Genomic DNA, 15,020 nt, shown 5'->3' with positions numbered 1-15,020 from the left:
GTCACAGGACAGAAGCAATGAGTACAAACTGACACACAGGAGGTTCCCTCTGGACATCAGGGAACGCTTTTTCACTGTGAGTGTGATAAAGCACAGGCACAGGTTGTCCAGAAAGGTTGTGGAGCCTTCTTCCTTGGAGATAATCAAACGCTCACTGGACATGATTCTGGACAGCCTGTTCTAGGTGGCCCTACTTGAGCAAGCAGTTGGACCAGAAATTCTTTCCAACCTTCCTTCTGTGATTCTGTGAATTTCATCCTGTGACAGGGTGGGTGGTTGTCAGGGCTGTCTGGTATCACAATGGCTGCTAAGAAGCTGCTTCTTGGGAGCAAGGGAGGGAAAGACAACAGAGAGAACATCCATGTGAAGTGTTTTTGCCACTCATTGGGCACTGTTCAAATCCCACTGTTCAAATCCCCTGGAAAATCAGGGGGCTTTGCCTTAGAGGCCTCAGAAGGGCCTGTCTTGACTCTGCTCAATTCAGTCTCTTGCTAGCAGAGAAAATACCAAACCCACAACTGTGCCCATGTTGGAGGTGGCTTTCCAGCATCCTGTTGGAGGGGCTCGGATTCAAACTGGTCTCGCTACATTGCAGCAACTCTCCAGGCTCAACCCACTGAGATTTAATAAAGATAAACAAACCCAACTACCTGCACTGGGGAAGACAAGCCTGGCGCACAGACCCCCCACTGCACGGGGGTCCCTCGTGAGGCAGGAGCACTGAGGAAGGGGCACCCCAGGCGTGAAGCGCAGCCACAGGGATGTCAGTCAGCAGTGCAGCGCTCATGCAAACAGGAAGACAAGAGCAGGGTGTGAATGTGCTGGTTTTGGGTAGAGCTAGTTTTCTTCACAGTGGCTGATATGGGGCTGTGTTTTGGATTTGTGCTGGAAACAGTGTTGATCACAAAGGGATGTTTTAGTTACTGCTGAGCAGTGCTTACACAGACTTGGGGCCTTTTCTGCCTCTCGCATCACCCTGCCAGCAAGTGCGTTGGGAGTGCACAAGAAGCTGGGAGAAGACACAGCCGGGACACCTGACCCCAGCTGATCAAAGGGTTATGCCATACCATGTGGTGTCATGCTCAGCATGTAAAGCTGGGGGAAGAAGAAGGAAGGGGGGATATTTGGAGTGACGGCGTTTGTCTTCCTAAATTACCATTATGCATGATAGAGCCTGGCTTTCCTGGAAATGGCTGAACACCTGCCTGCCTGTGGGAAGCAGTGAATGAATTCCTGGTTTTGCTTTGCTTGCATGTGTGGCTTTTGCTTTCCTTTGTCTCACTTTTACGCTTCTGATTCTCTTCCCCCATCCCTGTGGTGGGGAGTGAGCAAGTGGCTGCATGGGGCTGAGTTGCTGACTGGGGTTAAACCACAACAATGAGACACGGAGGGTGAGGAGGAGGAGGCTGTGCCAGAGGGCCCAAAGGGACTACAGGCTCTGTCTTCCAGCTCTGTGTTTTGAGCTGAATTTGTACAAATCGAGTATGAAGACAGCAAGTGAAAGGAAAAAGCCTGGAAAATATAGAGAAGGAGGGGTTTCCGAGGTGGTGCTCTGGCTGCTCCCACACTGTCATTTTCTCAGCTGTGCACAATGAAGACAGCATTTTAAAAACTGCAGCATTGCCCCTTCATGTTGCACTTCACATTTCCAGCTCTGTTCATGCACTCCGTTGGAGTTTTGTCAGGCTTCAGCAAGGATGCGATGCTGAAGAAGACTAAGTGACGGCAGGTCACGTGTGTGTATGTACTATATTTGATAGTGCTGTGGTGCAAACTTTAAGTTTGCAAAGCACAATGCTAATATTAACCAGCCAGTCTGAGGGGCTTTGTGTCCTGTTGCATTTATGATAAAGCATGATGGCTGTGTATCACCTGGCATTTATTCAGAGGAGTTCCATATGAGCAGTTTTATTTTATCAAGAGACATACTTTCATTAGAGTCCTTGCAGCTGAGTGCTAATCAGAGTGCATGAGAGGAGAGGAGAGATGAACAACCCAAAAGATATTTATAGATCTGTGTTCCCAGTCCTTTCCTCTTCCCTATGAAAGCAATTCTACAAAAGGATTATTTTGACTGGCTGTTCAAGATTTCAGAGGAGGAGATTAATGTGCTGGAAGCCTCACAGTGCAACTGGAAAAGCTCGCTGGCTTTGCACATTATCGTGAGCTTCATGGCTTGCTGTGTCAAGGTTATCTTCCTCAGACAGGACGATGTGGATGTCAAACAGCAATGCAGCAAGCAAAAGGGCTGGGGTCTGACAGCAGCTGCTGAAGCACAGAATTACCTGTGCCTGAAGAGGTCTGCCCACAGCTGGGGGATATAGAGGGTGCAGGTACTGTTCCCCAAGGTGCATATCCCTCCCCCCTCCCCCGTTTTTATTTTTACCTACTTGAGAAAATCCCCTGTTTCAAATGGCCAACCGAAATATGATGGAGGGGTTTGCACTGATCTTTTTCCCAGCTGGACAGGGGTTTCAGTGGTGTCAGCTTTACTTGAACCAGACAGTGATCCTGTGTGTATATTAAGGTTTCAGAGAGAAGGAACAATTTAATGTGCAGAAGCTGTTTGCAGTCATTTCAGCCCCATCTTAGCTCTCCCTTGCCAAGGCAATTCCCCAAATTGGAATAAAGTTGCCAGAATCTCCTTCTATCCTGCAGCTATTCCAATGCTGAGGGGTATGAAAAAGTAAAATTCCTCCCCACAAGGGGTTTCTGCTCTGCCTGACTATACAACAGACTTGACATGGTAAAGGGACAGGACTTCTTTGATATCTCTCATACCATCTTGATTTCCTTAGCTTTTCCTCAAGCAGAGCCCTCAGAGTGATGTTGCTCTTTAAAAAAAAAACCAAAAAAACCCCAACAAAACCAAACCCTTGCAGTTCAAGGCAGCCATACCAAACACATTCTTGTTGACAAAGATTTTTTTTTCCCTGCACACACAGAAATCATCTTAGCAAGCCCTGGAATCGATGTCATGGGTTTTCTTATTGCAGGAAGGACTGTGAAACCCTGTTTTCCTCCATGCATACACACGGGATGGCTTTGGAGCAAACCTTGGCAAGAGGAGGTAACAGGCTGCATTTCCAGCAAAGTGCCATGAATGCCAAGCGCCAAAATGCCAAAGCATCCTGTGATGCCAAGAGGTGCCAGTGGACAGGTCAGCTCTTGCTACCTGGCCGTCCCACAGGGTGAGGGCTGGGGACTTGGGTCAGCCAGCTGGAAAGGCTGCTGGCATAAATACATGATATGTTGTGTGTTTTTTGGCATTATGGCAACTTCAAAGCTCAGCAGCGTGATTCCTACACCCTTTTACATGACAATCCTGCTGAATAGAAGCCACCTTTGGGAAGTCTTTGATAGTGGGGAAGCGTGTGTGTTTTCTTGGCAAGTTAGGCTTGTACTGTCACTTGAAAATCAAAAGCAAGCTGCAAGCTGCCTGGTAGGTTTGCACCAGCATAAAACAGGCAGAAGAAAGAGAAAGCTCAGTGCCTGCTGCGGAAGGATCACAGATGCCCTGAGGACCTGTGCTGTCCCCTTCACCCTCTTCTGTTTGTAGCTCCCTCCTCCCACCATGACACCTTCCCTCCACCCCTCTCCTTTCTTTACAGTCATAACATTGATCTCTGCTTAGACAATATTCCTCTTTTGACTTAATTCCATAAACTCTTTTAGCTGATGGGTTTTTCTTCTCAGAAGATTAGTAGATGCTTAGCATTAAATATCATCCCTAAATACCAGCTACAATCCAGTGCTCAGTAGACCACAAAATATAAACTTTGATATTCAATAAGAAAAGATAATTTTCTGGGGGAAAAGAGAACTTCAGCCTGAATAAAAGCATTCTCAAAGACCTATTGTGTTTCTCTTTTTGTTCTTGGATTTGGGTTTTTTCCTAAAGTAAATTTGCCAAGAGTTAAAAATCTGAAGAAATATCATAGGCCAAATCTAAACATAGATTATCATTATGGCCTTGCTTCTCACACAGTCATGTCTGTGTGGACTGTAGGGAAATGTGTCCCAAAAAGACAGCCTTTTCCTATTAGGATAACAGTAGGTCACAGATCACAGTGTTAATCACCTACCTGTCAGCCAGTTAATTTCTGTGTATTTGCTTGTACTCAAAGTACCTGAGAGTTTTCCATATCTAATAGTACAGATTATAAATTTGCATGATACAGAGACTGGATAAAAGCACCATTGTAAGTAAATGTATCCCCATTGAACAAGATGGATTTTGCAGCTTGTCTCCTGCTGTGAACTCCTACCTGGCTGTGTCCCATCCAAAGAGAGGTAACCAGCTGTCTGGCCACAGTTTGGATGCTAGGCAGCACTCAGACCTCTTGAGTAGCACACGGTGGAGTAGAGACAGACAGAGAGATGGGGCAAAAGTTGTACAGGGCTAAGTCCAGTGGAAATATTACTTTTTATTACTGTTAAATTCCTACTAAAGGTAAGCATTTTTTCATGAGACTTTTCTCAATCAGAATATGGGCAAAAGGGAAAGAGTAGTTAGGGTCATCGAGTGATGTGCATTTTGGATGAGGATGCTTTCCAGCAATCTGACAGAAATTGTGGGACTTTCTGTAGCTGTCTGTATTTAGTTTGCTTGGCAAGGTGTTGGTAGTGGAGGGCTACAGGGGTGGCTTCTGTGAGAATCTGTCAGAAGCTTCCCCTATGTCCAACAGAGCTAATGCCAGTTGGCTCCAAGCAGACTCACCGCTGGTCAAAGCCAAGCCCATCAGCAATGATGGTAACACCTCTGTGATAAGATTTAAGAAGGGGGAAAAGTCATTGCACAGAGGAAAATTGTAGCTGGAGGGAGGAGCGAGACTATGTGAGAGCAACAGCTCTGCAGACACCAAGGTCAGTGGAGAAGGAGTGGGAGGAGATGCTCAAGGTGCCAGAGCAGGTGGATGCCCAAAGGAGGCTGCGACTCCATGGGAAGCCTGAACTGAAGTAGGATCCTGGCAGGACCTGTGGCCCTGTGGAGGGAGGAGCCCACAATAGAGCAGGTTTGCTGGCAGGACCTGTGACCCCATGGGAGAGCCATGCTGGAGAAGTTCATGAAGAACTGCAGCTCCTGGAAAGGATTCTTGTTAGATAAGTTCATGGAGGACTGTCTCCTGTGGGAGGGACCACATGCTGGAGCAGTGGAAGAGTGTGAGGAGTCTTCCCTCTGAAGAGGAAGGTCTGGCAGAGACAATATGTGATGAACTGACTGTAAGCCCTGTTCCTCATTTACCTGTGCTGCTTCCCCAAGTTGAGTCTGTTTTGCCCGTGACAGTAACAGGGGAATGATCTCTCCCAGTTCTTATTTCAACCCATGAACCTTTTGTTATATTTTCTCTCCCCTGTCCCACCGAGGAGGGGAGAGACAGAGTGACTTTGGTGGGCACCCAGTGTTCAGCCAAGGTCAACCCACCACACTTTCAACACCACAATCTGTGCTTCTCTACCATCTTCATCAGGGGGTCAGAGCCAAGCCATGAACATGCTGCAGCAATTGTATTCAGCCATATTGGGCTTCAAGTACTAAAACTGGGGTACAACTGTGAAGTCTGGGCCGGTAAAACACCAAGTGCTCGTAGCTGTCACTGACTTCCAGGGAGTTATTTGTAGAGGGAAGGACATTGGATCCACGCCTGGTAGTGAAAGATGTATTTTTGTGCTCCCCTGCAATGCTCACAACATTAATGTAGTGCCATCTAATATACCAGGTGGATCAGGAGCTTTTGCTTGTGACCTGGAGAACTGGGGTCTCCTCACTGGTGAGGCTGATGGAGATGTGACCAGGGAGGGCACCTCCCTGAGAGCAACTGTGTTACTGAGACTCACCTACATTATTTCTCCTCCCAGCTATTCATGGGGTGGTCAGACTCTTGCTGACCATGCTGTGATAGCCTGGCTGGTTTATTCCAACCTTCTGCTGTTCCACACAGGTAGCCAAATGTTCAAACATGCTTCAGATATCAAGGTTGCTATTTTGCTCTTGTGTAGGAAGGGCAATAGATACCTTTTCACATTGTATATCTTCTTAGATCACAAACATATAATCTCTTGTTTCTCTGGGCTTCATTTGTATACGATGAGTGAGCGAGCCTGCACTTGTTGGTCTGACGTGCACCAGAGCTCAGGCTGCTGCCACTCTCCTGTGAAGCCATAGGAAGTGTTTCATGATTCGAGATAAGACCTTCACTTCCTCCTTCTGTGCTTGTAGAGCTGAGCTACCACCGAGGCTGCACCATCCACCCTGACATCCCACTCACAAAATGGACCAGGAGACCCTGGGAAGCATTGTCCTGCTTGCCATTGTTACCTTGCTAAGTGTTGTCCAGAACGGTAAGACAAAAATAAGCATTTATTTAAGGTCTGAAAGGGAGCTGAGGAAAGTTCAGGATGATGTATACCGAGCTGATCTTTGGATAGATAAACTCTGGTTATAAGTGCATGTATGATTAGTGCTTAGGCATGGCTTTGGCTTCAGAAATGGTCTTCGAACCGTAGCATTTTTTGTGCCATTGTGGCAATATCCTGGCAGTTGCATGATCCTACTCTGTGATATTCTAGAGTGAGTTTGTTATACATATATCAGCTAGTGAAAGGACTAATATGCTGGGATACCCTGTGGCAATACACATTTTGAATTGGTGACTGAGACCTCTTTTCCTGGCCTAGGTCCCTACTGTTGTCAGCCAGGGCTGCTCTTGTGCAGCTGCTGCTGTGGGCAGGGACTGACTCCCCAGGGGGGTGCAATGGGTCAGACCTTTGCATGGAGCTGGGTGAAGGGGAGAGAACTTCACTGCCTCATCGGAGGAGTCTGTGTGGGTTATTTGTGGGCAGATAGCTCTCCTGCTTTCCTGCATCTCCAAGTCCTACAATATAAGTAATATCAATTAACTGTCCTCCCAAGAACACTGAACATTTCCTGTGATAGTGAAGTTTCCTTTTCTAGCACTTATTCAGACTTCCTATAATCACTACTATTCTTTGGGATTTTTTAAATATATCAAGTTTCTCTCCCGTGCAAATTTGATTTTAATGTGATCATCATCTTTTACAAATACTTAATCATTTTAGCAGGAAATTCTGGCCAGAATACAAAGAAAGGAATGAGTTTTGTCCCAGCTGCACTGCGTTTGCCCAAATTCAAGGAGAGTCAGCAGTGGGATGGGGGGCTGGTGCAAATTCCAGAAATCTTTAGTGAAGGCTTCTTGTTATGAGTGGGAGATTCCCACTGAGCACAAACTCCACATTTGGTCCCACATTAAGTCCTAGGAAATGGGCTATTCTTGGGCTGCTGCAGAGAGGGGAAGTGGTGGGAGCCCAGCTGCTAGAGAACACAAAAAAAAAAAAAAGGAGATGCAGACTGGTTTAGTTTCAACATAGGCACTAAATACCACATCATTTAACCCAATGTTGTTTTCGGGTAAATGCACAGTGTGTGACATCACCAGAATATGGCATGCTGAGATCAGAGCACATACCATAATTAAGAAAATGTGTCAAATATACACTTCTTGCTGTTTAATCATATGACTTTGTGTATAGGGCTTTTTCTTCTCACTTGAAACTTGTCAGTTTTCCATTCTGACATGCACTTTTATCTCATGGAAATCTGTGTGTGAGATTGTTGACCCAACTTCTACAAAGGGGAAGAAGGATACTTGGCAGAAGACTCAGTGTTGCCAAGCATGTGAGTCAGACAGCCCTAAACCATGATTTCAGGCCTTACATCATCTGATTTCCTCTTCCCAGGGTTTCTGTCTAGAAAGACCAGAACTGATATGAAGTCTTGCAAGGAACACAATAATTAAGGCAGTAGAAATGTTTGTCAAGGTCTGTCAGTTATACTGAGCTCTTGTTGTGGCTCTCATTCAGCAAAGCACCCGGGCATCCGCTTGACTATCTCTAAGTACGAAGTCAGTATCACGTAAATTTGTGATTATATGCTTTTCTGCATCTGGTGCAGGATTAGAGAACATCTTGAGTGAATGCTGTTTTTCCTAAAGATGGAGGTGGTGCTGTCCCTGTCTGATGTCCATTTATGTTTACATGTTGGAAATCTCCATATACTACAGAATGACTCGTGTGGCCAGATACCACTGAGTCAGGCATGCAGCTCTAAGTTTTGTCCTTTTGTCAGAGAGATGTTGCAATCCAGCAGCTGTCAGGATAAAAATCAGTGGTCATTGCTGAGGAGATTGGGACAGAGGAAGCAAAGTGAAGTTGAGAGAAAGAAGGGGCACTTTTGCCAGCACTGGCTAGGTTGGATCTTCAGCTCATGGTTTCTGTTGGCACAGACAACCAGGCTTACATTGAACTCTTGCACGTTAAATTGACCAGAGTGGGACTGCCACAGTTCAGGCTCTGGACAGTCTGTGCAGCCCTGGAGCCTAAGGGCATCATCTTCTGGAACAGCTAAGCTGAATTAAACCTCTCTGTTCCAGTTTTGCTCCGTTCACTCATCTCATGCTGGCTTGTGAAACCACCCTGTTGCCTTTGGGCATCGTGAAGCCTCTCTGTGGCAGCATGCTGACATTTAGGAAGTGGCAGCACCTACAGCAGTGGAGAGAGAGATAAATAGCTTATTTGGCTTGTTTGGAAGCTGTGGTGTCTTCTAGTGATTTCACGCACATGATAAAAGGAAAGGAGGATGTGTGCTACAAGTGAGCCCATACAGTCCCAGACCGGCAAGAAGTGGTTTCCCATCACTGCAGCTCTGCTCTGGACAAAAAAATGCTGATTAACTTAGTCCTCTTCAATTTAAGTCCTCTTAGTCACTGTAGGCAGTTTAATAGCCTCTTGCCAAAGGCTGGGCTGGTGGGTGGATGGAGGTGCTGGGAATTCTTGGTGGCTGTGACACCGGATGGTATCTGGCCTGGGTCCTCCAGGAGTGGCCAGTGCACCGTGCTGGAGGCAGTGGGAGGGTCTGCAGCCTGGCTCAGTGTAGGGATGCTGTTTTAAAGCACTGTGGGTTTTTCTGGGGAAGGGCTGTACGTACCCAGGGAATCACACAATACTGGAAAGTGAAAAATTCTAGCTTTTAGTGAAGACAATGGAAGTACAAAAGACCAGCACCAGTGAGGAGAAAAAAGGGGCAGCTCTTCAGATTGCAGGGATGAAACCCTGCAGTTTATCTATTTACACTTCTATTTTTATAATAATGTATTCCTGATGGGTTATCTTTTATGTGTATATTTGACTAATATTCTAAGCCATAGAGTGATTTGGATGCACTGAGATGGGGTGCACGATAACACAATGTTTGCAGCTTGTAGCCTGCCAGGATTTCTCTGGTGTATTTAGACACATGATTGACGATCTCTGGTTTAGTGTCATCAGATAAAACATGTTTGTCAAGTACATGATACATTATCTTGAGGAGCTGCATTTGTGCAGCAGCTAACACTCTGATAAAATGCTGCTGCTTAAAAGGAGGATGCACACAAGATACATATACAGATCAGCTGTCAGGACAAGGTTTTCAATTGGCCTTTCTGGGAAAAGAACCAGCCCTGCAGGATGCCCCTGGTTTGGCAGATGGGTTTCACTAAAAGAGAATAGACTTGCTTGTCTCCCTGTTCTGTTGGAAAGGAAGATTTGGGGTTGGCAGCTCTGACTGGAAAGCTCTTTTCCCACTGGGGGCTCAAAGGACTGGGTCAGGGCAGTGCTTCTGCACAAGAGGTGTAGGCTGCTGGAAGTGCAATGTGGGAATGAAGCAGGGCACAAAGGTGAGAGAGCCTACTACCAGTCATATATGGACATGTGGAGATGCCTGAAGTTGCATTGCACTGCACTCTTGCACAGTGGGTTTGATTAACCTCTGGGTGACAGAGCAAGCTTGCTGGTCACATCTTGCCCCTCCATGCACCCGTGTTTTCTTCTGCCGTCTGTCCAGCCCGGACGCTCATGAGAACAGAGATGAGCCCACAAATCCCAGCTTCTGCAGTACCTCCAAATTATATCTCAGATTGAATACTTTGTGGTTTTTTAACAGCTTTTTTTGCTTACAAACTGGAGCATGAAAGCAAACACTGCAACAGCAAGGGGTTCCAGCGGCAGGGATCATCCTGCTTCGACCGCGTCTACACTGCCAAGTGAGTAGACAAGACCCAAGGAGCAGTGAGGGGGGGGGGGCAGAGATGGGTTTCAAATGCCCTCAGATGAAGGCTTTGTACGTAATCCTTTGCTGTGCATGTTGTGACAGTGTTCAGACTCGTGGTTCTCCAATATGTTTGCTGGGTGAACCCAGCACCCTTCTGGACTCCATGTGCTGCATCTATATAGGTCTTGCAGCCATTACGAGTACCATGTCCCTTCATTTGGGAACCAGTTCACCCTTCTGTGCTGGAAGTGTGACAAGCACAGCCAGAGTCCCAAGGGCACTGTGGTTCAAAAGGAAAGAGCCAACAGAGAGACACCAGCTTGCTGAGGAGCAGGTAGGTGGCAAAGCTTGTATAAACCCTTTGGTTCCTGGCGCTTCCCTTGGCACACAGATCTCCACTTCTCCACTTCTCTACCACATAGAATCATAGAATACTTCGGGTTGGAAGAGACATTTAAAGCTCATCTAGTCCAACCCTTCCATAAGCAGGGATATCTTCAACTGTTTGGAGTTCTGTCCCGCCTGAACTTGAGTGTTTCTGAATGTTTCCAAGGATGGGGCATCTATCACCTCCTTGGTCAACCCATTCCAGTATACCTTCATACCTGTTGTCTTTGAGATCTCTTCAGAGATTCCAGAGGAAAAATTAATTCTAAATCAGAAAAGAACATAAAATATTTTTTATTACCTCTGAAGTACTATCAACAAGCTTGAAATCGGATGAGATGTCCAAGTGCTGCCCTTCACAGGTGTGCAACCTCTGCCAAGGGCAGAGTGCTTCCCCCTCAGAAAGCATTCCCAGCTGAAGGAGGCAGCTGGAAAGTATTCCTGTTCCCCTGAAAAGACATGTGTTAACTCTGTGGGACACTCTTATCTGTGGTGCAATTCTATTTTTGTAGGTTTCATTCAGTAGCTTGACTAATATGACTCAATGACAAGGATTTTAAGCCAATAAAGCACACAGCATGTCTTATACATATGCCATGACCAAACAGCTTAGAGAGAAAGTGGCTTTCATAAGTGCCAGACATGTGCATGAGATGCTTTGTTTTCCTCATCAGGCAGGACAAAGGCATCCATTATCTATGAGAGGAAACAGGGAAGCAGACATGTCGATGAGGAGCCACCATGTTCAGACACAAATACACCAGCCAGCTCCTGGCAGGTCAGGGGCGTCCCACTGCTCTGGGGTAAAAGACTGCCCCCAATGGCATTAGCGCAGCCCAAATTCATACCACGCCATTCTCTGCTCATGAAACGCATCAATTTTGTTTCTGTTTCCCTGTTCTGATTCCTTTCCTATAAATTCCATTCTAGCCAGAACTGCGGACACGCGTACCCTACGTTTCTTGCTGTGCTTTGGTGTGCTGGCCTTCTCTGCAGCCAAGGTAACACTGGGGGCTATTTTGTATGTCCTTTCAACCTTGCATCGCTTTCAGGAAGAGATGGTGAGTGCTTCGGAAGTTACACTTCCAGGGACCAACCCTCCAGTAGCCGGGGGACATGTCTCACCCTCCTGTCCTGCTGTTTGAGTAGCAGCACACTCATGGCATGGCTTATGCCAAGAGATTTGTGTTCTCAGACGTGATTCAAGGTATTCCAGGCCAGGGACACTTCCCCTACCGGCATTATGGATGAGTTCCCTTTGTTTGGGACAAAGGATTTAGTACTTGGTTGCTGGATGCCACAATATTCACTTTTGGGACTCGAAATGGGCTCATTTCATTAAAGTGCCAGAACTGCCATCCCTCCCCACTGCTGAGGGCAGCTCAGGAATCTTTGCCTGCATTTCTAAATATGGTTCCCTTCAACACAATGTGAGTTTATCTAAGGCTGAGTACTTAACTGGGGTCCATGGCTATTCTTTCTGGAAAAGAAAAAGGTTTCCTGGCCAGAAGAAGAGGGGCTTTTACCTGCAGTGGTGGAGAAAGGTAGAATTATAGGGAAAGCCCCTTTTTACGAGCTCAGAAATGAGTATTGGACCATAGTATAGTCCTCCATCTGCTCCTAGTAAAATGCATCTATCAGTTGCCTTTTATTTCTGGTGAGGATAGCACCTGAGTTGGCACCCTCTTTCCTGAGCCTGGTGTAACCCACACTGCGTTTCACAGAATCATTGAATAGTTTGAGTTGGAAAAGATCTTAAAGATCATCTCGTTCCAGCTCCCTTGCCAGGGGTAGGGACACATTCCACTAGACCAGGTTGCTCAAAGCCCTATCCAGCCCGGCCTTGGACATTTCCAAGGATGAGGCATCCACAACCTCTCTGTGAAACCTGTGCCAGTGCCTCATCACACTCATAGTGAAGAACTTCTTCCTTATATATAATCTAAACCTGCCTTCTCTCAGATTAACACCATTCCCCCTTGTCCTATCACTTCATGCCCTTGTAAAAAGTTACCCTCCGGATTTCTTGTAGGCTCTTTTTAGGTACTGGAATGAGGGTGTGTGCTCTACAGTGGGCAGAGTTGTGGGCAGGATGACACCCACAAAGTCTTCAGAAAAGCTGGAGCAAAGGCAAGACAAGTGCTCTGTTTCCCATGCAGAGGTCTCCAACCCAGTTCCAATGCTTGTCCCACAACTCAAAACTGCAGATTCCCATTTCCCAGTCCAGCCCAGGCAGCAGATGAGAACAGTAGATACAGTGAGATCTGAGCCGGTGTTTGTAACGCCTTGTTTTACTCTGTACCCAGCTCCTGCTGCCTTTGCTGGCCTGATGTACTTGTTTGTGAGGCAGAAGTACTTTGTGGGCTACCTCGGGGAGAGGACTCAGAGGTAAGGACTCGTGGAGCCATTTTACAAAACCCAGAATGTGGCAGCAGCACAGCTGGATGCTGCCACTTCCACAGACACAGCTGCTGACTTGTGGTGCTGCCTACAACAGCTGCTGGCATTGGGTAGCACAGGAAAGCCCCTCTTTTTTGGATGAATAGGAGTAGCTGTGAAAGACATTGGAGATGCAATCGCACTGGGGTCAGGGGGGCTGCAGCTTCTGCTCACAGCCTCTGCAAACATACGTTTGCATGTTTGTGCCACTATTCCACAAAATTGTCATTTTATATTAATAAAACCTATTATGCACATGTGGAATAAAGTTGTCCCACAGCCTTTGATGCCTGAGAATACATCCAAGTCTCTCTGAATAGAGACTTTTGTAAGCAGCAGCCTACACTGAGAACAGGAAGCCAAATCCAGACCCAAATGAATCCTGAAAATGACATTTTTGCAAGACAGAACAGAAATTTGACCCCTCTGTCTCAGCCTCTGGGGTCTTTCACCTGGTCTCAACAGCAGAGTCCCAAGTCAGAGAGTTGTCATGTGAGGTGACGCACGTTAACGAATTGCTTTACCCCATTTTTGTTTCCTCAGCACTCCTGGTTACTTGTTTGGAAAGCGCATCATCTTGTTCCTGTTTCTCATGTCTGTGGCTGGAATACTCAACTACTATCTCATCTTCTTTTTTGGAAGTGACTTTGAAATACACATTAAAACGATAACCAGCGCGATCTCTCCGTTGCTGCTCATACCCTAAGTCCCTGCAGCACCAAGGGGGTCAGCACACTTAATATATCCATACCCAGAAGCTGCCATAATTCAACTGTTTAAGAAAAGAACCCATAACCCAGTTAGATTGCTGTAAATCTCATGCTTGATGGTCTTTGTAGTTTGATTTAACATTGCTTTTTTCTTCAGGAAAAAGATTTATTATGAACACTTGGCATGCCCAAGGAATGGTAACAACTTCGTGTTAGTTTTGTTCCCTAACAGTGCAGCTTGCGAGCTGATTGCATGACTGGAAAGGACATTGTATGCTTGCTTCATATCTTTGTTGTACTGAGCTTTTGTCCCAGAACCCAGGATCCTCTCAATGTCTTTCCTGACCAATGGCTCCTACAGTTATCCTCACACACAAGCTTAGGCCTTTGCCAGCATCTCATGTACCCCTGCCTGCACAAAGGCATGGACCAGCCTCTTCACCTACCCTTTCCCTCCCACTTGTCGATGACAGAGCTCCTGTTGTTGCAGGAGGTCGGCAAATTGGCCCCTCTCCGGTCTTCCTTGATAAATATTCATATGTGTAACACTCACCACACTGATCTCATTTACACTTCAGCCTTTTTGTTCTCCCAGTGCTGGGGAAAGGACTCTTGCGTAAATGAGGAGCTGGTGTATTGCTGGTAGGGCTGGGTTTGTTTTGATTGTCTGTGTTTAATAAAACAGCCTAAACTGACTAAATCTGTTTACTGCCATCTTCTTTGGGTGGTGCATGATCCACACGCTTAGTGGCTCAGCAGCTGACCGGTGAGCGAAGTAAGGGGAGTTCTGGGCTCTTTTTGCGAGCTGCTAATTGCCCTGGGCACAGCCTCCTGCAAAGAACCTGAGCTTAACAACTCCCTCTCTATCAGCAAGTTCAGTGTTCTGCCTTTGTCATTAACAATGCGCCCCAAAAGTCCTTACTGAGGAGTGGTTTGAGGAGCAATGCGGAATGAGGTATGCAAACAGGTCGGTGCATCTTTTTAAACATTGCTACTCTACAAGTGCTTAAGCTCTTAAACCTGTCTGATTGCTGCATGCAGGATGGATAAAGCTGTATTTTATGACTCCTTCGGGAGGGAATGAGACTCCTTGCTATGTGAGAAGAGAGTTTGCAGAGCTGTTCACAAAAGCAGATGCAGAAAGCTGCCTGCCTTTGTACCACACCAAGGCTGGAGGTTTTTGATGCTGCCTGATGGGGCAGAGGTGCTTGTGTATAGCTGCCCTCCTCTGCACCTGACCATTCACACTGCCCAAATAACATACATCTTTTTTTTTTTCAATCTTCTACAGGAATTTTAGATGTGAAAAATTAGTAATAAACACATTTATTGCATGATGATTATAAATGTCCTCACTGGTTAGAATAGGCAATTCA

General features: G+C 46.3%; 1 protein-coding gene across 1 annotated transcript; it reads left to right on the top strand.

The window, feature by feature from the left end:
* The first annotated feature begins 6,215 nt into the window (after positions 1 to 6,215).
* On the top strand, positions 6,216 to 14,344 carry ALOX5AP (arachidonate 5-lipoxygenase activating protein). Its single transcript, XM_032679477.1, has 5 exons — positions 6,216 to 6,342; positions 10,001 to 10,100; positions 11,426 to 11,496; positions 12,802 to 12,883; positions 13,478 to 14,344. Exons 1-5 carry the CDS (start codon positions 6,273 to 6,275, stop codon positions 13,638 to 13,640), a joined length of 486 nt encoding a protein of 161 aa, XP_032535368.1. The 5' UTR covers positions 6,216 to 6,272; the 3' UTR covers positions 13,641 to 14,344.
* The last annotated feature ends 676 nt before the right edge of the window (positions 14,345 to 15,020 follow it).

The sequence above is a fragment of the Chiroxiphia lanceolata genome, chromosome 2, assembly GCF_009829145.1.
Source record: "Chiroxiphia lanceolata isolate bChiLan1 chromosome 2, bChiLan1.pri, whole genome shotgun sequence".
Classification (NCBI taxonomy): Eukaryota; Metazoa; Chordata; class Aves; order Passeriformes; family Pipridae; genus Chiroxiphia; species Chiroxiphia lanceolata.
This window is presented reverse-complemented; position numbering and strand designations above follow the sequence as displayed.

Excerpts from the sequence above, each read along its gene's own strand:
- ALOX5AP (XM_032679477.1), top strand. The coding sequence starts at position 6,273 with ATGGACCAGGAGACCCTGGGAAGCATTGTCCTGCTTGCCATTGTTACC. Across the intron at positions 11,497-12,801 it reads TGGCCTTCTCTGCAGCCAAG|CTCCTGCTGCCTTTGCTGGC; the intron begins GTAACACTGGGG and ends CTCTGTACCCAG. Across the intron at positions 12,884-13,477 it reads CTCGGGGAGAGGACTCAGAG|CACTCCTGGTTACTTGTTTG; the intron begins GTAAGGACTCGT and ends TTGTTTCCTCAG.